At 41.3% G+C, this 24,727-nt stretch overlaps 1 protein-coding gene across 1 annotated transcript in view; it reads left to right on the forward strand.

Annotated features, from left to right (window-relative positions):
- Positions 1–356: 356 nt before the first annotated feature.
- LOC135509240 (CD44 antigen-like) overlaps positions 357–24,727 on the forward strand; it is a 38,009-nt gene continuing 13,638 nt past the window's right edge. Inside the window, exons 1-4 of the mRNA XM_064929729.1 lie at positions 357–640; positions 16,159–16,330; positions 21,854–21,993; positions 22,189–22,287. Of these exons, the coding sequence (XP_064785801.1) occupies positions 574–640; positions 16,159–16,330; positions 21,854–21,993; positions 22,189–22,287 (478 nt within the window). The 5' untranslated portion in view covers positions 357–573. The remainder of the gene's footprint in view (positions 641–16,158; positions 16,331–21,853; positions 21,994–22,188; positions 22,288–24,727) is intronic.

Raw genomic sequence — 24,727 nt, forward strand, 5'->3', positions numbered from 1 at the left:
AGGGGGGGCTTTTTTTGAGAGAGGAGAGGGGAGGAGGATATTCATTGAAAGCAGAGCAGGGAGAAAACAAAAGACCAGATGCGCTCTCAGCAACTGTTGCTGTCATAGACAGAATGAGAGAAATGTAGAACAGGGATAGAAGGGGGAGCAGAAAGAGGATAGTTAGCAAAACATAAGAGAGGGGCACCTTCCAAGCTAATAAAAAACTGAAGAAGACAGTGACAGAAAAGAGAAAAAAAGAGTGATTGAGAGAGAAAAAATGGAGAGAGAGGCTGCGCAAGGTAGGGTGGGAGGGAGCAAGAGAGGGAGAGGCAGAAGGGTGTGTACACACATGCACCACCCTCTTCCCCATTCTGCCTGTCACAAGGCTCAGAAACCCTCTCTCGCAGAGAATAGAAAAAAGTTGGGCAAAGTCTGTCTCAGCTCCAATAGCTACCAGACACCCACTCCCTTTAGAGGACCGGACTCTCCCTCTCTGTCTCTCTTTATCTCTCTCTCTCTCACACACACACACATACACACTTCCTACTCATCCAGTAACTCACCCAGCCATCGGCAGACGCTAAGACCAAGATGTGGACTCTGCTCTTGGGGGTTACCTTTGGATTACTGGCCTCCTCCAGGTTGGAACCGACTCAAGGTGAGGCTGTGCATCTCTCTCTGCCCAGCAGACACCTCTTTGTCTGGGGCTTTTTTTCTCTGCTTTCAGCCTGGAAACACTCTCCTTTGTTGGTAGATTTTATGGCGAGACAGTGTAGTTTTTTTCATTATCAGCACTTGATGAGCATGTATAGTGTGTGTATGTGTGTGTGTGTGTAAGAAGAGAGTAGGATAGGCTGAGGCAGTGCCTGTGGAATGGATGAGTAGACGCCAGTAAAGCAGCGTGCGCTAGGCTACACTAGCACAGACAGGCTTACGTCTGGCAGTCTGAGACTGATGACAGCACAGACACAAAGGAGAAAGTCTCTCTCTCTCTCTCTCTCTCTCACACACATGCTCACATACACACTCACCACTGAGTGTGTTAGGGAGGAGAACAATGAGCCCATGCCAGGCAGCTGCTCATTTCTCATTCCTTCAGCCGGTTATCTTGGTATTGTATTGCCACTGTAGCCTTCAGAAAGCATCTATCTACACTTCAATCAATGTGAGGATACGAAAGAGCTCTATTCATTGTCTGACCACAGCTGAGAGCTATGCTGCCGTGCTTTTACGCTGCATTTTCTAAGGATATTCATTCATTCCTCTACCTTTCTCTCTCTTTCGCTCTCTCTCTTTCTCTCTCTCTCTCTTTCTCTCTCTCTGTTTCTCTCTCGCTGTCTTTCATTTTCTTTGTCTCTCGCTTCCTCATGCTTTCAGTAAGGGCTCTTGATTGGATTTGTGTCTCAGAGCAGCATCTTTCTGACAAGGGGAAGTTGGTGCTGAATCAAACAGGTCTGGGTTAGTCTCGCTCTCTTTGATTTGGCTGGGGGGGATCTCGCTGTGCCTCCTCTCTGGCTCTGTGCCAAAGCACAGCCAGCGTGGAGCTGTAAATCTGACCGGTTTAAAGACAAACAAAGAGGAGCTATAGTATGTGTGTTCACATTTCCCCTGTGTATTCCTCCAAGTTTATGCCTCTTGGTTTAACCTTAGGGAATGAAGGGTTGTATGAAGATGATAGCTGTGTGTGTGTGCATCTATGTGCGTGTTCACAGTAATTGGGTGTCTGGTGAGTTGAGTCCTGGGGTAGTTCCAGCTCATCCAGTCTTTGAACCCTAAATGTGCTGCAGTCCAGACATCAATGTAAACCAATAACCCATTAACAAGGCCGCTCCCATGACTGGAGATCCAATCCACATATGGTTCTGTAAATGACCAAAGCAGTAGGACCCTGAAATTTGACCTTCAGAAAATACTTGCTCTCCTAGCCCCCCGGTCCAATGGATATACTTTTTCAAAAGCAGGTTTTGCTTTAGACACACTCGCTCACAAATACACATGCACCTAACGACATCCATGCATAATGCTTACGTTACAGAAATATGAGCTAGGCATTATTACGGCTGTTCCCATTGCTGGGTTGTTTGCTCAGGGTGTCTTGGCAGTTGGCCAGCTTCACTCCGCTCCTTAGAGCATGTTAGACAAGGCCTGATTGATCAGATGGCTACAGGTATGCACAGGGCCAGTGCAGGCTGTGTCCGTCCAGGCTGGACACATGCATGCACGCACACACACCTCACAGAGACCAGCCCATGCCAGTGGCTGTATTTGCTCCCCTGGCGTAACGACCCTTCCCGTACCTCTGGGTGTCCATTTCCAAGGTTAGGGGTTCCTGTGGACCAGCACTAGGGCCTCACAAAGAGGCCTTGTGCCCATGCACGCTTGGACTACCGTCACCTGCCATCTGATCTGCGTGGGCACTTGTTTGGCCCCTGTCCAATACCCTTCTACCCTTCTACCCTCCTATACCCTTCTCTATCCTTCTCTACCAACCAATCACACATAGGCCTTACAGCCGGCCACCACTAAGTTGAGCCGTTCCTCTCCTCCTTCTCTCCCTTTCTCTCCAGTACTTTTGGTGGCCCCTTCACTCAGTCAAAAGCTGATTGGCTTTTAAACTGATCTTGAACGAGGGGTACCTCGTATTTCAGCACTACTGTATCTTCAAGAATGCTGTTAAACCTATTAATTATGATTTAAAGCCTCTCTGTGAGTCTTAGGTTCCCCAGTAGCCAGGCTGTACACCCGCCCCCTTCCTTCTCTTCACTGTTCATATACACTGAAGTCTTTGTAGCCAAGGGAAAGCTGCTCCAAAGGCCTCTTTCTGTAATGTATACAGACCCTTACTGCAGGAGGCAAGCCTGACCATCTCTAATGCCCAACCAGACTACATTTTGTATCTGGGACCAATACAGCGGCTGTAGCTACGTCTATTTTTTCACAGAGATGTCTGTGAAGTTTCACTGCAAGTCAATAATCATGTAAGTGTTCAGAGGTTAGGATATACACATTTAAAAGGTCATATTGTGGATTTATCCACTAAAAGGTTCTTTCAATTTTGATGTAAGATTTGTGAGCCTATGAGCTAAAAGTCTTTGAAAGACATAAGGGGGAAAATGAATGGGTGACTGAGAGAGAGACAGGGAAAGGGGGGAAAGAGGGGCAGGAGTTAGCCTGGAGCTAGGCCCATCTCCCAGCTAGCTGAAGAGATCCATCAGACAATTCCTGGGCTTCAATACCTGTTTTGCCAATTGGCCTGGACCCTTTGCTGCGGACACAGATCCCCACGGATCAATCTCGACTAGTCTGCCGACGTAACCATCCGAGGGGGTTTCAACAGGCTCTTCCATTGCGACGTCCCTCTGAGGCCCATCTGCTAGCCTGCTAGCCCCGGCCTGCTAGCTGTCTGAATCTCTGTGCCTCCAGCTCGCCTAGCTACTTACTGGATCCTATGATTTCTTGGCTACACATGCCTCTCCCTAATGTCAGTATGCCTTGTCTATTGCTGTTTTGGTTTGTGATTTTTGTCTTATTTCACTGTAGAACATCCTGCTCAATATGCCTTAGCTAGCCGTTTTGCTCCAACCCCCACACATGTGGTGACCTCACTTGGCTTAAATGGTGCCTCTAGAGACAAAACATCTCTCATCGTCACTCAACGCCTAGGCTTACCTCCACTATACTCACATCCTACCATACCCTTGTCTGTACATTATGCCTTGAATCTATTCTTCCACGCCCAGAAATCTGCTCCTTTTACTCTCTGTTCCGAATGCAGTAGACAACCAGTTCCTATAGCCTTTAGCCGTACCCTTATACTACTCCTCCTCTGTTCCTCTGTTGATGTAGAGGTTAACCCAGGCCCTGCAGCCCCCAGCATCACTCTCATTCCCCAGGCGCTCTCATTTGTTGACTTACGTAACCATAAAAGCCTTGGTTTTATGCATGTTAACATTAGAAGCCTCCCTAAGTTTGTTTAATTCACTGCTTAATTCATCTACCAACCCGGATGTCCTAGCCGTGTCAAAATCCTGGCTTAGGAAGGCCACCTAAAATCCTGCAATTTCCAACCCTAACTATAACATTTTCAGACAAGATAGAACTGCCAATGTCGAAGTAGTTGCAATCTACTGAGGCCTGCAGAGTCCTGTCATACTATCCAGGTCTGTGCCCAAACAATTTGAGCTTCTACTTAAAAAAATAACTTTTCCTGAAACAAGTCTCTCACATTTGCCGCTTGTTATAGACCACCTTCAGCCCCCAGCTATGCCCTGGACACCATATTTGAATTGATCGCCGCCCATCTATCTTCAGAGTTCGTACTGTTAGGTGACCTAAACTGGGACATGCTTAACACCCAGGTCCTACAATCTAAGCTAGATGCCTTCAATCTCACACAAATTATTAAGGAACCTACCAGGTACAAGCCTAAATCTGTAACCATGGGCCATTGGTTTCATGCATGTTAACATTAGAAGCCTCCCTAAGTTTGTTTAATTCACTGCTTAATTCATCTACCAACCCGGATGTCCTAGCCGTGTCAAAATCCTGGCTTAGGAAGGCCACCTAAAATCCTGCAATTTCCAACCCTAACTATAACATTTTCAGACAAGATAGAACTGCCAATGTCGAAGGAGTTGCAATCTACTGAGGCCTGCAGAGTCCTGTCATACTATCCAGGTCTGTGCCCAAACAATTTGAGCTTCTACTTAAAAAAATAACTTTTCCTGAAACAAGTCTCTCACATTTGCCGCTTGTTATAGACCACCTTCAGCCCCCAGCTATGCCCTGGACACCATATTTGAATTGATCGCCGCCCATCTATCTTCAGAGTTCGTACTGTTAGGTGACCTAAACTGGGACATGCTTAACACCCAGGTCCTACAATCTAAGCTAGATGCCTTCAATCTCACACAAATTATTAAGGAACCTACCAGGTACAAGCCTAAATCTGTAACCATGGGCACCCTCTTAGATATCATCCCAACCAACTTGCCCTCTAAATACACCTCCGCTGTCTTCAACCAGGATCTCAGCTATCACTGCCTCATTGCCTGCGTGCGTTATGGGTCCGCAGTCAAACGACCAGCCCTCATCACTGTCAAAACGCTGCCTAAAACACTTCAGCGAGCAGGCCTTTCTAATCGACCTGGCCCAGGTATCCTGGAAAGATATTGACCTCATCCTGTCAGTAGAGGATGCCTGTTTGGTCTTCAAAAGTGTTTTCTTCTCCATCTTAAATTAACATGCCCCATTCAAAAAATGTATAACTAACAACAGATATACGCATTGCTTCACCCCAGACTTGACTGCCCTTAACCAGCACAAGGACATCCTGTGGCATTTTGCATTAGCATCGAATAGCCCCCAGGATATGCAACTTTTCAAGGAAGTCAGGAACCAATATACTCAGTCAGTTAGGAAAGCTAAGGCTAGCTTTTTCAAACAGAAAATTTCTTCCTGTAGCACTAATTCCAAAATAAATTGTCCATGGAGAATAAGATCACCTCCTCCCAGCTACCCACAGCACTGATGATAGGAAACACTGTCACCACCAATATATCTGCGATAATCGTTAATTTCAATAAGCATTTTTTCTATGGCTGGCCATGCTTTCCACCTGGTTATCCTTACCATGGCCAACATCTCAGTACCCCCTGCAGCAACTTGCCCAAGCCCACCTGCTTCTCCTTCACACAAATCCAGACAGCTGATGTTCTGAAAGAGCTGCAAAATCTGGATCCCTACAAATCAGCAGGGCTAGACAATCTGGACCATCTCTTTCTGAAATTATCAGCTGAAATTTCTGCAAACCCTATTACTAGCCTATTCAACCTCTCTTTCGTATCATTCCGCAGTCATCCCCCTCTTCAAAGGGGGAGAAACTCTAGACCCAAACTGTTATAGACCTAAATCCATCCTTCCCTGTCCTCCTAAAATCTTTGAAAGCCAAGTTAACAAACAGATCACCGACCATTTTGAATCCCACCGTACCTGCTCCACTATGCAATCTGGTGTCCGAGCTGGTCATGGGTGCACCTCAGCCATGCTCAAGGTCATAAACGATATCATAACCGCCATTGATAAAAGACAGTACTGTGCAGCCGTCTTCATCATCCTGGCCAAGGCTTTTGACTCTGTCAATCACTGCATTCTTATCGGTCAGACTCAATAGCCTTGGCTTCTCAAATGACTGCCTCGCCTCGTTCACCAACTACTTATCTGATAGAGTTAAGTGTGTCAAATCGGAGGGCCTGCTGTCCTGACCTCTGGCAGTCTCTATGGGGGTCTCTTCTCTGTATATATCAATGATTTCGCTCTTGCTGTGTTGATTCTCTGATCCACCTCTACATAGACGACACCATTCTGTATACATCTGCCCTTCTTGGGACACTGTGCTGACAAACATTCAAACGAGCTTCAACGCCATACAACACTCCTTCTGTTGCCTCCAACTGCTTTTAAATGCTAGTAAAACTAAGTGCATGCTCTTCAAACGATTGCGGACCGCACCCTCCCGCCCGACTAGCATCACTACCCTGGACGGTTCTGTCCACTGAATATGTGGACAACTACAAAATACCTAGGTGTCTGGTGAGACTGTAAACTCTCCTTCCCAGACTCACATTAAGCATCTCCAATACAAAATTAAATCTAGAATCGGCTTCCTATTTCGCAACAAAGCCTCCTTCACTCACGTTGCCAAACATACCCTCGTAAAACGGACAATCCTACCGATCCTTGACTTCAGCCATGTCATTTATAAAATAGCCCCCAACACCCTACTCAGCAAACTGGATGTAGTCTATCACAGTGCCACCCATTTTGTCACCAAAGCCCCATATACTACCCACCACTGCGACCAGTATGCTCTTCTTGGCTGGCCCTCACTACATATCCGTCGCCAAACCCACTGGCTCCAGGTCATCTATAAGTCTTTGCTAGGTAAAGTCCCACCTTTTCTCAGCTCACTAGTCACCATAGCAACACCCACCTGTAGTACGTGCTCTAGCATGTATATTGCACTGGTCATCCCCAAATCCAACACTTACTTTAACCGCCTTTCCTTCCAGTCCTCTGCTGCCAATGACTGAAACAAATTGCAAAAATCACTGAAGCTGGAGTCTTATATCTCCCTCTCTAAATTTAAGCATCAGCTGTCAGAGCAGTTTAACGATCACTGTATCTGTACACAGCCAATCTGTAAATAGCACACCCAACTACCTCGTCCCCATATTATTACTTACCCTTATGCTCTTTTGCACCCCAGTAGCTCTACTTGCACATCATCATCTGCACATCTATCACTCCAGTATCAATGCTAAACTGTAATTATTTCGCCTCTATGGCCTATTTATTGACTACCTCCCTACTATTCTACATTTGCAGACACTGTACATAGATTTTGACATTTTTATTTTCTATTGACTGTATGTTTGTTTATATGTAACACTGTGTTGTTGTTTTTGTCTAACTGCTTTGCTTTAGCTTGTTCAGGTCGCAGTTGTAAATGAGAACGTGTTCTCAACTGGCCAACCTGGTTCAATAAAGGTGAAATAAAACTAAATTAAAAGGAGAAACAGTCCTTCAGGTGACTTTGCCTGGGTGAGTTTTGTGTGAGGGGGGGGCGGATCTCATGTTTCACTTGTACCACCGGTCTATTGGCTCTGTGGATCCTGTGACCAGCAGAGTGAGGGCTAGCCATAACAAACATGCTGGCTCTGCACTATCTTGACAGAGAGCGAGAGAGAGAGAGATTTTGCAGAAATGTATGGTGACAGTCTATATTTGTGGCTGTAGCGTTGTTTCTCAGAGAGTTTAATAAACACATACATCACAGAGAGAGAGAGAGAGAGAGAGAGAGAGAGAGAGAGAGAGGGGTGTGTGAGAGGGAGAAAGATAGTAAGAGAGAGATTTGCTTCTGAGAAATTCAGACATAGGTGATAAAGAGCAAGCTGTTTGGCTTTCAGGCCTGATAAGATGTGCGTAGCTAGACAGAGCACAGACTGCAAATTGACTGATGTTTTGGATTTGAGGCGAGTGTATCAGTTTGTGTGGTAGTCGTGGTGGTGGCTAGTGTTTGGATGCCAGTGTATTAGTGTGTGTTGGTTGGAGGCCAGTCTATCAGTGTGTTCTGGTTTGGAGGCCAGTGTATCGCAAAGTGTTGGTTTGGAGGCCTGTGTATCAATGTGTGTTGGTTTGGAGGCCAGTGTATCAATGTGTGTTGGTTTGGAGGCCAGTGTATCAATGTGTGTTGGTTTGGAGGCCAGTGTGTCATTGAGTGTGGTGTTGGAGGCCGAGTGTATCAGTGTGTATCAGTGTGTGTGGTGTAATTTGCTGTGTATAGCTACAGGAGAGAGACGAGAGAAGAGCCTGTCTGTTCCAGTCAGTGCAGCTGGAGAATCTGGCATGCACTGTGTAAAAGCTCCCTTTTCTCACAACTAGCAGCCTCTGTATATCCAGACCCTCTGTGGTCTCTGGCCCTTTCAAGTCCATTAACTGACAATAGCATCTTTTCGAGAGTCACTGCCTTGGAATAACAGGATCTTGGAGTGACAAAGTTGTGCATGGCCACTCTCCCTGCATGCTAATGGTAACACCTCTGATTCATTGGTTACCCTCTCTCTTCTGCCATCCAAATGCTGTGTTCACTTTGATCCACTCTGGGCAGTGTTTGTGCCGGTGCGTGTGCTCGTGCGCGTGCATGCGTGTGTTTTCCTCTAATGCAGAGTTCCATGGTGAACACACAGCTACAGCTACACCCTCCGAGCCCAACCGTCACTAACGGTAAAGTAACTTCCTGCTCAACCTCCTCTCTCTGCCAGTACTATGGTATTCACCAAAGTGCTGGGTCAGGCGGTTTTACTGATGCCATCAATGTTTAATGTTCATTTTCAAAATGTGATATGTCATTGGTTAACATACCAGGTTGATGAGTGAACTACTTCAATACTATGACTCTCTACAACTCTGTGCTGTTGTCAAAGCAGACTGCAGTCAGACAGGTAGAAGATCAAAGCAAATTGTCAGACACACAAGTGGTGAATCATTGAGACATCAAAACATAGAGCAATGTCAAATAGGTGTAGGCATTGAGACCATGTTACTCTGGTACACTTACTTGTCAGCAATTTAAAAACATAACATCTGCATGTGTCTTGTTCCTTTTATAGAGTTCCGTGTTAAAATCTTTAAGTGTGCGTCAGTCTAAGTAACATAATAAAAAAAATCCCTAACAAAATTGCCAGCTGGACGATGTCCTCCAACACATTGGTGAGGCTGGCTTCCGGGTTAAGCGAGAAGTGTATCAAGAAGCAGTGTAGCTTGGCAGGTTTGTGTTTCGGAGGATGTATGGCTCTCGATCTTCGCCTCTCCCGAGTCTGTAGGGTAGTCTGTAGGGGATTTGCAGCGATGGGACAAGACTGTAACTAGCCATTGGATATCACGAAATTAGGGAGAAAATGGGTAAAAGTAGAAAAAAATCATAATAATAACAATTTGTCCGTTTAATCTAGAGATATGTTTTTTGCATGGGATGTGCCTCAGTCCAATGCATCTGTTTGTCAGACCTTGACATATTCAGAATAGTTACAGACACATTCATAGATATGACAAACCTGACCTCTCCCCTCTCTGGGCCCCAAGTAACTTTCCGCATAAGCATACTTATGAACATTGATAAAACATCTTATTTATCAATGTTACCTAAAGGATTCTGATTCTGCCACAACAAAGGGAAACGATACAAATGAATGGAAGTATAGAGATAGTTTTGTGCCAACAAAAAACAAGGGGTCAAAAGTTACAGGCGGAGTCAGAAAGATGGATGTCAGAGGTATTGCAATGTATTGTAAATGTAATTTTAAAAACCTCTTAGAGATCGGGCTAATTTTTTCAACATTCTGTTAAAAATCGCGCAACATTTCAACGTCCTGCTACTCATGCCAGGAATATAGTATATGCATATGATAGAAAACACTCTGAAGTTTCTAGAACTGGTTCAATGGTGTCTGTGACTATAACAGAACGAGTTCCGTGGTCAAAATCGCCAGAAAACCTGGTCACTAAATCGACGGGAAAAAAATCCGCCAGCCCAAGTATTGTCTATTGGAAGGAAAAATAATTAAGAGTGAGATTACAGTTCCTACAGATTCCACACGATGTCGCCAGTGTTGTGATTTTGATTCAACTAAATCCTTGGTCATCTGAGTAATAGCCACATCCGGTTGTCAAGTCCACAGATGTAAACAATGGAACCGGAAAAGTTAGTTACGTTACCCAAACTCGTGCTTATTGAATACAGATCGCTCCGTGATCAATTTGATCGTTTATTAACGTTTAGTAATACCTAAAATTGGATTACAGAAGTAGTTTGAAGTGTTTTGTCAAAGTTTATAGGCAACTTTTTTAATTTTAAAAACAACGTCGCATTTAAAAAATGTGTTTTCACTGGATCTGACGGTGTTCATAAATTGACATTTTGGGTACACAAGGACCAATTTAATCGGAAAAAAAGACCCAATTGTGATGTTTATGGGACATATAGGAATGCCAATAAAGAATCTCGTCAAAGGTAATGAATGTTTTATATTTTATTTCTGCGTTTTGTGTAGCGCCGGCTACGCTAATTCCTTTGTTTTACGTCCCTTCTGGTATTTCGGTGTGTTGCCTGCTATGAGATAATAGCTACTCATGCTTTCGCCGAAAAGCATTTTACAAATCTGACTCGTTGGCTTGATTCACAACGAGTGTAGCTTGAAATGACTACCCTACATGTGCATTTTAATGAACGTTTGAGTTTTAACGAGTGCTATTAGCATTTGGCGTAGCGCATTTGCATTTATTGTTGGAAGGGGGTGCGGTTGCGTCCCGGGTGGGCCAGAGAGGTTAATTCCTCTGTCTGTATATTTCAAGACATAACATATGAGGTTGCAGTGAGATACTCGATGGGTTGGACGATACTCTTCTTATAAGGTATCTTTAAAAAACATATACTCAAACTGGAAATCAACCAATCCTCAATAGTTCACACAATGGAACGGTCAAATTCTTTATTATCTGAACATTTCAAGAGCCTGTTAGACGGAGAGAAACAAAATGGTGCAGGTTGAGGCCATGTGAAGAAAGTGATATGGGTGCTGGAGATAGGGGTGGGGGCTAGTGGGTCTGGGAAGGTGTGATGTTTGTGTACTGATGTTTGTGTGATGTAGTAATTTGTATGTGTATGTTTTGCATACAATTCTAACTTGAAGTTATGGGTTCCCCTACAGGAACTCCACCCCCCCCCCCGTTCAGCTGAAAAGGTGGCGCAGGGAATGCAAAAATATTCTTCAAAATATTTAACTTCCACACATTAACAAGTCTAATACCTCAAATGAAAGATAAACACCTTGTTCATCTCCCCAGCGTGTCAGATTTTTTAAATGTTTTACGGCGAAAACACAACATATATTTATGTTAGACCACCACCAAACCAAAGAGAAAACGTAGCCATTTTTTCCAGCAAAAGATAAAATGACAAAAGCAGGATTTAAAAAAAAAATCAATCACTCACCTCTTGAAAATCTTCATCAGATGACAGTCATATGACATGTTACACAGTACATTATGTTTTGTTCGATAATATGCATTTTATATCCATAAATCTTGGTTTACATTGACACCATGTTCAGAAAATTCTCCAAAATATCCGGAGGAATTATAGAAAGCTACGCCAGATAACAGAAATACTCATCATAAACTTTGACTAAAGATACATGTTCTACATATAATTAAAGATACACAGCAACCGCTGTGTCATGTTTTTTTTTATGTTACGGAAAAAGCCTAACATTGCAATAATCTGAGACGGCGCTCAGACGTAACAATATTTCTCCGCCATGTTGGAGTCAACAGAAATACAAAATTACAACATAAATATTCCCTTATCTTTGATGATCTTTCATCAGAATGTAGTGCAAGGAGTCCTAGTTCAACAATAAATAGTTTTGTTTCATAATGTTCAATTCTAGTGTCCAAGTAGCAGCATTTGCTACCACTTTCAGCTCAAATGCCCAAAAAATGACTTCTGGTCCAGGATAACTTTGCATCAAAACTTCCAAATGACATATTACAGGTCAACAAAACTGGTCAAACTAAGTGCAGAATCAATCTTCAGGATGTTATAATCATATATATCAAATAGAATTCCAACCGGATTATTCGTTTTCATCTGGGGCTGATTGGAACAGCCGAAGCACTCAAACGCAAACACGCCTCAACAAAATGGAAATCTTTTGCGACACCTACTACTTTCCTTCCCATTAGGTCAAAGTTCACAGCAAATGCTCCATTACACTTTCTACTGAATGAGGACATCTAGTGGAAGACGTAGGAAGTGTTTCCAGATCCATAACTTGTTGGGAAGGGAGGGGGCGATGACGTCAAAGTTGCCCCAACTTTCAGGATTTCAAAACTTGTTTGGAAGATTGCCTGCCCTGTGAGTTCTGTTATACTCACAGACATAATTCAGATGGTTTTAGAAACTTCAGAGTGTTTTCTATCCAATATTAATAATAATATGCATATATTAGCAATTTAGGACAGATTTTGATGCAGTTCACTATGGACACGCAATTCATCCAAAGGGGAAATACTGCCCCCTATCTCTAACAGGTTTTAAATGACAGAGTGTAAAGAAGGAAGCCTGTACAGAAAAAACATATTCCAATGCATGCATCCTGTTTGCAATAAGGCACCAAAGCCAACTTTAGGTCCTGAATACAAAGAGGTAGGTTTGGGGTAAAAACACAACACATCACAGCTTCATATTTACAGCTTCATATGTTCAAGCATAGTGATGGCTGCATCATGTTCTGGGTATGCTTGTCATCGGCAAGGTATACAGAATTTTCTACGCAATAGAGCTAAGCGCAGGCTAAATCCTAGAGGACACCTGTTTTAGTCTACTTTCCAACAGATATCGGGAGACAAATTCACCTTTCAGCAGGACAATAACATAAAACACAATGGCAAATATACACTGGAATTGCTTACCAAGACGAAATTTTAAAAGGAAATGTGTATAATTCACAGCTGTCATCACTGTCAAAAGTGATTCTAACATGTATTGACTCAGGGGGTTGAATACATTGGTTGTATCATTTGATTTACTCAATATGCCTACCACTATGAAGATGCAAAATATTTTTTTAAATTGTGAAACAAACCAGAAATTAGAAGAATAAAAATTGAAAACTTGAGCGTGCATAACTATTCACCCCCCCCACACCCCCAAAGTCAATACTTTGTAGAGCCACCTTTTGCAGCAATTACAGCTGCAAGTATCTTAGGGTATGTCTCTATAAGCTTGGTACGTCTAGCCACTGGGATTTTTGCCCATTCTTCAAAGCAAAACTGCTCCAGCTCCTTCAAGTTGGATGGGTTCCGCTGGTGTACAGGAATCTTTAAGTCATGCCAGAGATTTTCAATTGGATTGAGGTCTGGGCTATGACTAGGCCATTCCAAGACATTTTATTCCCCTTAAACCATTCAAGTGTTGCTTTAGCAGTATGCTTAGGGTCACTGTCCTGCTGGAAGGTGAACCTCTGTCCCAGTCTCAAATCTCTGGAAGACTGAAACAGGTTTTCCCTGTATTTAGCACCATCATTTCTTCAATTCTGACCAGTTTCCCAGTCCTTGCCGATGAAAAACATTCCCACAGCATGATGCTGCCACTACCATGCTTCACTATGGGGATGGTGTTCTTGGGTTTTATAAGAGGTGTCGGATTTGAGCCAGACAAAGCGCTTTCCTTGATGGCCAAAAAGCTCAATTTTAGTCTCATTGGACCAGAGTACCTTCTTCCAAATGTTAGGGGAGTCTCTCACATACCTTTTGGTGAACACCAAACATGTTTGCTTATTATTTTCTGGCCACTCTTCCATAAAGCCCAGATCTGTGCAGTGTATGGCTTAAAGTGGTCCTATGTACAGATATTCCAATCTCTGCTGTGGAGCGTTGGTCTCTTTGTTGCCTCTTTAATTAATGCCCTCCTTGCCTGGTCCGTGAGTTTTGGTGGGCAGCCATCTCTTGGCAGGTATGCTGTGGTGCCATATTCTTTACATTTTTTTAATAATGGATTTAATGGTACTCCGTGGGATGTTCAAAGTTTCTGATATTTTTTTGTAACCCAAACCTGATCTATGCTTCTCCTTAACTTTGTCCCTGACCTGTTTGGAGAGCTCCTTGGTCTTCATAGTGCCGCTTGCTTGGTGTTGCCCCTTGCTTAGACTCTGGGGCCTTTCAGAACAGGTGTACATATACTGAGATGATGTGACAGATCATGTGACACTTAGATTGCACACAGGTGGACTTTATTTAACTAATTATGTAACTTATGAAGGTAATTGGTTGTACCAGATCTTATTTAGCGGCTTCATAGCAAAGGGGAATACATATGGATTCACCACTTTTCATTTTTTTTCCATTTTTTTATGTTTTGAAACAAGTTATTTTTTTAATTTCACTTCACCAATTTTGACTATTTTATGTAGGTCCATTACATGACATCCAAATAAAAATACATTTAAATTACAGTAATGCAACAAAATAGGAAAAAAGCCATGAGGGGTGAATACTTTTGCAAGGCACTGTATGTATCTAATCAAAATATATGTTTTACTTTCCATTCATTAAAATAACATTTCAGAATTTTTCTTCGACTTTGACATTACAGAATATTTTGTGTAGATATTTGACAAAAAAATAAATCAATTTTAATCACACAACAACATGTGGAAAAAGTCAAGAGGTATGAGTACTTTCTGAATGCACTGTATGTTATAGCCCTGAAGCGACAATAAGCAATGACATGACAGATAATCAGAAACTTGTGCTCATGATTTATGGTTGTGTGCATTCGTGCATGTGCGTATGTGTGTGTGTTTACTCCAGTGAAACAAAATATTGTGAAACAGAACCATTTTAAGGTTAAAACACATTATATGAGTGATATATTACATGATATCTTACAGCACTTAGACTGCATCGAAAGCATTATGAAATTTAGTAACTCATAGGAAAATGTATGAACATAACTAGCTTGAATGCATTTGTAAGATGAGTTGTATTCATCTGTATGCTGTCTATTGTTTAGGAGCATAGTCATATGTATTATTATTTTTTTTAATTTACCTTTATTTAACTAGGCAAGTCAGTTAAGAACAAATTCTTATTTTCAATGACGGCCTAGGAACAGTGGGTAAACTGCCTGTTCAGGGGCAGAATGACAGATTTGTACCTTGTCAGCTCGGGGATTTGAACTTGCAACCTTCCGGTATGCTGAGTGACACAATGGCAATCAACGACCTCAACAACTTTATAATGACAGTTAGGGTTATTATTATGTGCAAAATATGTTTAATTTCACAGTAAAACAGACTCAGAATAGGACTCTACAAAGCCTTGTAAAACCAAGCATGAATGAACTGTAAAGAGACAATTAAAGGAAACTATTAAAGGAGACTATTAAACTATTAAAGGAGCCTATTAAAGGACAAAGCTAACAGACATGACTATTTATATAGAGGTACTCAGGTTATGATAGTGCTGGATAAATACTAGTACGCCAGAGCTACAGTGAGGTCACAACTGGTCCAGTATTTGTCATTTACTGTTGGGTGATATACTAGAAGAACTAGCTACTGATTTCAGAGGTATTTCCCAAGACCCCTATTCAAAAACGCTAAATGTTAATTAAGACGTTTTAGAAAAGCAACATAATTATGTCAGATTTCTTTTTCTGACGACAGGTGGTTGTTGAAATAACATAATTACAAGGGAACTTGCCTTAGCTGTTTTACATTTTTCTTGTAAACCCAAATTTGTGATGGAATCTTTATTGTGAATGCCAACTTTATTTCTAATGCCAGGAGGAAATTGATTTGTTCACCCATCTGTTTTGTTTGTCGCCAGTTGGTCTTGTTGCTATGTACGTTGCTAGTAAATGCCTAGTTCTTTTCAGAACATATTGAAAAGCAATCTTTCTTCCACGTTGTGTTTTTTCATTCTCTTTGAAGATGTCTAAATATTATACAGTTTTAAAATGTATAGTTAAAAAATGGCCGACATGCAGTCAGTGTCTCACAGGCTGATTTCATCAATACTAACCTCTCTCTCACCTTCTCTTCCTTTCCCCAGCCATAGTAAAGTCCCGTAGCTGCAGCCATGCTGGAGTGTTCCACGTGGAGGGAGAAGCTCGCTACTCGTTGACCTTTGGCATGGCCAAGAACCTGTGTGAGAGCCTGAGCGGGACCATTGCCAGCAAGGAACAGGTCACCGAGGCCCACGCCCAAGGCCTAGAGACCTGTAGGTGAGGTCACACATCCATCTTTATGACTACACACTGTCCTCTTAGGACTCACATGATGTGCTTTATCAACGGGTAAATAATTAAATGGAAATTAAATGGAAATCAGCAAAATGACTCTGTAAGACTAAGTCATTGTTCCAATATCCACACGAGCGCACCATTTAGAATCAAGCAATGTATTGGACGTGTGTGATATGATGGCATGTATATTAAAATGGAAGTGTTAATCTTTCATGTGTTTTTTTATCTGTAGTAGACTACTTACTCATTGAATGACCTACTATAAAACCAAAACGGTAATGGTCAAGAAATTGTATTATTATGTAACCTTTATTATGTTCCTTATCTCAACCTAAACACTTCTAGCCATTTTGGTTGACTGTGTCAATATAAATTACTTTTTTACTACTTTACTGTTTAACCTGCTGCGTCGCGCAATCACGGATCCGGGATTCTATTTATAGCCTCAAGCTCATTAGCATAACGCAACGTTAACTATTCATGAAAATCGCAAATGAAATGAAATAAATATATTTGCTCTCAAGCTTAGACTTTTGTTAACAACACTGTCATCTCAGATTTTCAAAATATGCTTTTCAACCATAGCTAAACAAGCATTTGTGTAAGAGTATTGATTGCTAACATAGCTATAAGCCTAGAATTCAGCCAGCAACATTTCACAAAAACAAGAAAATAATTCAAATAAAATCATTTACCTTTGAAGAACTTCAGATGTTTTCAATGAGGAGACTCTCAGTTAGATAGCAAATGTTCAGTTTTTCAAAAAAATATTATTTGTGTAAGACAAATCGCTCCGTTTTGTTCACGTTTGGCTATGACAAAAACCTGTATACAGTTATAGCCTCAAGCTCATTAGCATAATGTAATGTTAACGATTTCTGAAAATTGCAAATAAAATGAAAATAATGCGCCTGCTCTAAAGCTTAGCCTTTTCTTAACAACACTGTCATCTCAGATTTTCAAAATATGCTTTTGAACCATCGCTATTCACTAATTTGTGTAAGAGTATGCTAAGCTAGCTTAGCATTTTGAGTAGCATTTAGCACGCAACATTTTCACAAAAACCAGATAACCAAATAAATAAAATCATTTACCTTTGAAGAGCTTCGGATGTTTTCAATGAGGAGACTCTCAGTTACATAGCGAATGTTCAGTTTTTCCTGAAAGCATCTTTGTGTAGGAGAAATCGCTCCGTTTTGTACATCACATTTGGCTACCGAAACGAACCGAAAATTCAGTCACCAACAACGTCAAACTTTTTCCGAATTAACTCCATAATATCGACCGAAACATGGCAAACGTTGTTTGGAATCAATCCTCAAGTTGTTTTTTCACATATCTCTTCATTGATATATCGTTCGTGGAAGCCTGCTTTCTTCTCTGAATTCCATGGAAAAATACTTGCAGCTGAGGTTTGCGCACCAATTTCGGCGCAGGACACCGGGCGGACACCTGGTAAATGTGGTCTCTTATGGTCAATCTTCCAATGATATGCCTACAAATACGTCACAATGCTGCAGACACCTTGGGGAAACGACAGAAAGGGCAGACTCATTCCTCTCGCATTCACAGCCATATAAGGAGACAATGGAAAACGGAGTCTCAAAAATCCTGCTCATTTCCTGGATGCCGTTTCATCTTGGTTTTGCTTGTAGCTCACGTTCTAGGGCACGCACAGAAAATATTTTTGCAGTTCTGGAAACGTCAGAGTGTTTTCTTTCCAAAGCTACCAATTATATGCATAGTCGAGCATCTTTTTGTGACAAAATATTGCGCTTAAAACGGGCACGTCTTTTTATCCAAAAATGATATAGCGCCCCTAGAGTTTCAAGAGGTTAATCACCTATTTAGAAAAAGGACATTGCAAAAAGCAACAGCCATGTGGTAGATTACACTGAACAAAAATATAAACGCAACATGTTCATTGTTGGTCCCATGTTTTGTGAGCTGCAATAAAAGATCCCAGAAATGTATCTTATGCACAAAAAGTTTATTTATCTCAAACTTTCAATTTGAATGTTCAAATATCAATAAGCTTACCTTTCTAGGGCAGGCGTTCCGCTAGCGCAACCCCTCAACAACATTCCATTGAAAAGGCAGCGTGCAAAATTCAAAAATATTTTTGGGAAATATGTAACTTTCACACATTAACAAGTCCAATACAGCAAATGAAAGATAAACATCTTGTTAATCTACCCATCATGTCCGATTTTAAAAATGCTTCACAGTGAAAGCACAACATATGATTATGTTAGGTCATAGCAAAGTTAAAAAAAAACACACAGCCATTTTCCAGCCAAAGATAGGAGTCACAAAAAGCAGAAATAAATATAAAATGAATCACTAACCTTTGATGATCTTCATCAGATGACACTCATAGGACATCATGTTACACCATACATGTATGTTTTGTTCGATAATGTGCTTATTTATATCCAAAAATCTCAGTTTACATTGGCACGTTACGTGCAGTAATGTTTTGATTCCAAAACATCCGGTGATTTTGCAGAAATACTCATAATAAACATTGATAAAAGATTCAACTGTTATTCACAGTATTAAAGACAAGACTTCTCCTTAATGCAACCGCTGTGTCAGATTTCAAATAAACTTTGCGGAAAAAGCATAATCTGAGAACGGAGCTCAATCCAATCCAGCCAAAGAAATATCCGCCATGTTGGAGTCAACAGAAGTTAGAGATAACACTATAAATATTCACTTACCTTTGATCTTCATCAGAAGGCACTCCCAGGAATCCAAGTTTGACAATAAATGACTGATCTGTTCCAAAAAGTTCCGTAAAGTCCATCATTTATTTCCAAATAGCCACTTGTTGTTAGCGTGTTCAGCCCAGTAATCCATCTTCATGAGGCGCGAGCACTTCGTCCAGACAAACACAAACAAAAATCCATTACAGGTTGTAGAAACAAGTCAAACAATGTATGGAATCAATCTTTAGGATATTTTTAACGTAAATCATCAATAAGGTTCCAACCGGAGAATTTTATTTGCTGAAGAAAAGCACTGGAACGAGAGCTAACTCGGGAGCGCACGTCACCAGCCTGAGACACTCTGCCAGACCACTGACTCATTCAGCTCCCATTCCCCCTCCTTTATAGCAGAAGCCTGAAACAAGTTTCTAAAGACGGTTGACATCTAGTGGAAGCCGTAGGAAGTGAAATTTGACTCCATAGACATTGTGTATTTGGTAGGCCAAGCTTTGAAAAACTACAAATCTCAGATTTCCCACTTCCTGGTTGGATTTTTCTCAGGTATTTGCCTGCCATATGAGTTCTGTTATACTCACAGACATCATTCAAACAGAGTGTTTTCTATCCAATAGTAATAATAATATGCATATATTAGCATCTGGGACAGAGTAGTAGGCAGTTCACTCTGGGCATGCTATTCATCCAAAAGTGAAAATGCTGCCACCTATCCCAAAAAGGTTTTAATACAGCATGATCATTACACAGGTGCACCTTGTTTTGGGGACAAAAGGCCACTCGAAAATGTGCAGTTTTGTATCACAACATAATGCCACAGATGTCTCAAGTTTTTGAGGGAGCGTGCAATTTGGCTTGCTGACTGCAGCAATGTCCACCAGAACTGTTGCCAGAGAATTTAATGTTATTTTTTCTACCATGAGCCTCCTCCAACCTCATTATAACCTCTAGCGTCGAGCAATCCCGTATCCGGGAGCTTAATCATCGCCTCAAGCTCATTAGCATAACGCAACGTTAACCATTCATGAAAATCGCAAATGAAATGAAATAAATATATTGGCTCACAAGCTTAGCCTTTTGTTAACAACACTGCTTTTCAACCATAGCTACACAAGCATTTGTGTAAGAGTATTGAAAGCTAGCAGAGCATTAAGGCTAGCATTCAGCAGGCAACATTTTCACAAAAACAAGAAAATCATTCAAATAAAATCATTTACCTTTGAAGACTCTTCGGATGTTTTCAATGAGGAGACTCTCAGTTAGATTGCAAATGTTCAATTTTTCCAAAACGATTATTTGTGTAGGAGAAATCGCTCCATTTTGTTCATCACGTTTGTCTAATAAAAAAAAACGAAAATTCAGTCATTACAACGCCGAACGTTTTTCCAAATTAACTCCATAATATCGACAGAAACATGTCAAACGTTGTTTAGAATCAATCCTCAAGGTGTTTTCACATATCTATTCGATGATAAATCATTCGTGGCAGTTGCCTTTCTCCTCTGAACCTAATGGAAAAGTGGACGCAGCTGGAGATTGAATAAGATTGAATAATTTCGACGGAGGACACCACGCGGACACCTGGTAAATGTAGTCTCTATATGGTCAATCTTCCAATGATATGCCCACAAATACATCACAATGCTGCAGACACCTTGGGGTAACGACAGAAAGTGTAGGCTCATTCCTGGCGCATTCACAGCCATATAAGGAGACGTTGGAACACAGCGCATTCAAAATCTGGGTCATTTCCTGTATGAAATGTCATCTTGGTTTCGCCTGTAGCATTAGTTCTGGGGCACTCACAGACAATATCTTTGCAGTTTTGGAAACGTCAGAGTGTTTTCTTTCCAAAGCTGTCAATTATATGCAAAGTCGAGCATCTTTTCGAGACAAAATATCTTGTTTAAAACGGGAAAGTTTTTTATCCAAAAATTAAAAGAGCGCCCCCTATATCGAAGAAGTTAAGAGTATATAGCAGTATGTCCAATCGGCCTCACAACCACAGACCACATATATGGCGTCGTGTGGGAGAGCGGTTTGCTCATGTCAACGTTGTGAACAGATTGTTCCTTGGTAGCAGTGGGGTTATGGTACGGGCAGGCATAAGCTATGGACAACGAACACATTTGCATTTTTTCGATGTCAAGAGATACCGTGAAGAGATCTTGAGGCCAATTGTCGTGCCATTCATCCTGCAAGATAATTTCAGGGCTCCCAAGAGGTGCAGTGGTCAATGGCATCTCATCTCAGTGTAAGAGGCATCACTGCAGTCCCTGGTTCGAATCCAGGCTGCATCCCATCTGGCCGTGATTGAGAGTCCCACATCTGGCCCAGCATTGTCTTGGTTTGGCCGGGGTAGTCCGTCATTGTAAATCAGAATGTGTAACTGACTTGCCTAATTGAATAAAGGTTCAATAAAAAATAATTATCATGTTTCAGCATGATGATGCATGGTCCCATGTCCCAGTTCTTCCATGGCCTGCATACTCACCAGACATGTTACCTATTGAACATGATTGGGATGCTCTCGGTCGACGAGTACGACAGCGTTTTCCAGTTCCCGCTAATATCCAGCAACTTTTCACAGACAATAAAGAGGAGTGGGACATCATTCCACAGGCCACAATCAACAGCATGATCAACTCTATGCAAAGGATATGTATCGTGCAGCATAAGGCAATTAGTGGTCACCATATAGTGACTAGTTTTCTGATCCATGTGCCTACATTTAAAAAAAGTTATCTCTGACGAACATGCTAATCTTTGATTTTAGATATGGTTGGATCAGCAACGGAAATACCACTATCCTCAGACAGAAGGCCCATGTTAACTGTGCCAAGAACTTGACAGGACTCTTCTTCCACCATGACACTCCGGACCAACCCTTTGATGCCTTCTGTTTCAATGCATCAGGTGAGTTTAACTTTTTCATAGTTCATATTGACCAGGTTTGGCATGACAACAGAGCTCTTTGAGAGACAATCACTTAAACACTTGTACATCTTAATGATTCTTGCCATTCTTAGAACTTGAACTGTAACAAATGCTGGAGACAATCACACATTTGTACTTCATTTCTGATCCTTGACCCCTCCCCCCCCCCCATAGATTTGTCTATGAAGAACTGTGATTTGGCCATCAATCCTGACTCAACAGGACCAGAGAGTGTTCAGGTGACAGATGGAGACCTTGCTCCTGATGCTGCAGGTCAGTCCCGTCTTTTTCACCATCTACATTATCAACCCCACAATCAATAGAATCAACAAAATCATGACATTTTCCATCTCCTCTGTATTTCATACAGTATGCCAGTCTGCGGCTACACTATCTAATAAGTAAGCCTTGTCCGAGCCCGTAGGGGCAGGAGCCTCCTGATTCTGTAGCATATGACAGCTTTCTAGTACAAGTACACCCCCTGGACAGGACGCTAAAGACCCGTGGATCTTTATAATACTCTCTTTTTGTTTACAAAGCCCTACATCATAAACTTCTGTTATATCTAACTTTGCTGGTGAAGTATAGACAGCTGCGTTGCCTAACCCATTCACAGGATTGGTTAACTCTTGAGGTTCTTAGGGTCTCCGCCGAGGTAAGTAAATCTGCTTTTATTTTACATACTGTATTGCTAGATCAAAATTCTAAATATATTTCATATTGATGTTCTGATGCCGTTTGGGCAAGATAAAGTATTGATCTGGGAATTATTTGTGGAGGAATATTATAATATATATATATATATATATATATATACAGTGGGGCAAAAAAGTATTTAGTCAGCCACCAATTGTGCAAGTTCTCGCACTTAAAAAGATGAGAAAGGCCTGTAATTTTCATCATAGGTACACTTCAACTATGACAGACAAAATGAGAAAAGAAATCCAGAAAATCACATTGTAGGATTTTTTATGAATTTATTTGCAAAGTATGGTGGAAAATAAGTATTTCTTGAAATGTTGAACTTATAATACGGCTACTAATACTGGAAAAGCTAAATCAAAGTACAAGGATATAGATTATACGATATTCTTGCAGAAAAATATCATATGAATGCAAATGTCTTCTCCACGATTTGCCCAAATGTACCTGGGTGACTTCACACTAAATGTCATGTCGTTCGCTCAAACCTCAAGTTATCCATCTGAAACTTTGCACATACACTGCTTCCATCTTTTGGACACTATCGGAATTACCAGAGTGATGGCTATAACAGTGATCTTTCTCTTGCATTTCAAAGATGGAGGTAAAAAAAACACTGGTTGTTTTTTCTTTGTTTTTTCTTCTACCAGATCTACTGTGTTATATTCTCCTACATTCAAATTGACATTTCGACAAATTTCAGTGTTTCCTTTCAGATGGTACCAAGAATATGCATATCCTTGCTTCAGGGCCTGAGCTACAGGCAGTTAGATTTGGGTATGTCATTTAGGCGTAAAAAAAAGGCTGCTATCAAATCAAATCAAATCAAATGTATTTATATAGCCCTTCTTACATCAGCTGATATCTCAAAGTGCTGTACAGAAACCCAGCCTAAAACCCAAAACAGTAAGCAATGCAGGCGTAGAAGCACGGTGGCTAGGAAAAACTCCCTATAAAGGCCAAACATTGAGGTCAGTCAATGCGGACATTTCAAGAACTTTGAAAGTTCCTTCAAGTAAAGTCGAAAAACAATCAAGCGCTATGATGAAACTGGCTCTCACGAAGATCGCCACAGGAAAGGAAGACCCAGCGTTACCTCTGCTGCAGAGGATAAGTTCATTAGAGTTAACTGCACCTGAGAATACAGCCCAAATAAATGCTTCACAGAGTTCAAGTAACAGACAGAAGTGTTCAGAATAGAATGTGTGAATCAGGCCTTCATGGTCAAATTGCTGCAAAAAAACACTACTTTATTTGTTTATTTAACCTTAATTTAATCTTTATGGAACTAAGCAAATCAGTTAAAAATACAGACAACTCCCTATGGGCCCCTAATAAAGTTCATCAATAATAAGAAGAGACTTGCCTGGGCCAAGAAACACAAGCAATGGACATTGGACCAGTGGAAATTGGTCTGGTGTCCTAACTAGATGTTTCTTTGTGAGACGCAGTGTAGGTGAACAGATGATCTACGCATTTGTAGTTCCCACCGTGAAGCATGGAGGAGAAGGTGTGATGATGTGGGGATGCTTTGCTTGTGACAGTGTTAGTGATTTATTTAGAATTCAAGGCACACTTAACCAGTATGGCTACAACAGCATTCAGGCAATACTCCATCACATCTGGTTTTGGCTTAGTGGGACTGTCATTTGTTTTCAACAGGACAATGACCCAACACATCAGTCAGGAAGTTAAAACTTGGTCGCAAATGGGTCTTCCAAATGGTCAATTACTCCAAGCCATACTTCAAAAGTTGTGGCAAAATGGCGTAAGGACAAGAAAGTCAAGGTATTGGAGTGGCCATCACAAAGCCCTGACCTCAATCCTATAGAAAACTGAAAAAGAAGAGTGCGAGCAAGGAGGCCTACAAACCTGACTCAGTTACACCAGCTCTGTCAGAAGGAATGGGACAAAATTCACCCAACCTATTGTGGGAAGCTTGTGGAAGGCTACCCAAAACATTTTACCCAAGTTATTAAACAATTTAAAGGCAGTGCTACCAAATACTAAT

This window comes from Oncorhynchus masou, chromosome 22, assembly GCF_036934945.1.
Source record: "Oncorhynchus masou masou isolate Uvic2021 chromosome 22, UVic_Omas_1.1, whole genome shotgun sequence".
NCBI lineage: Eukaryota > Metazoa > Chordata > Actinopteri > Salmoniformes > Salmonidae > Oncorhynchus > Oncorhynchus masou.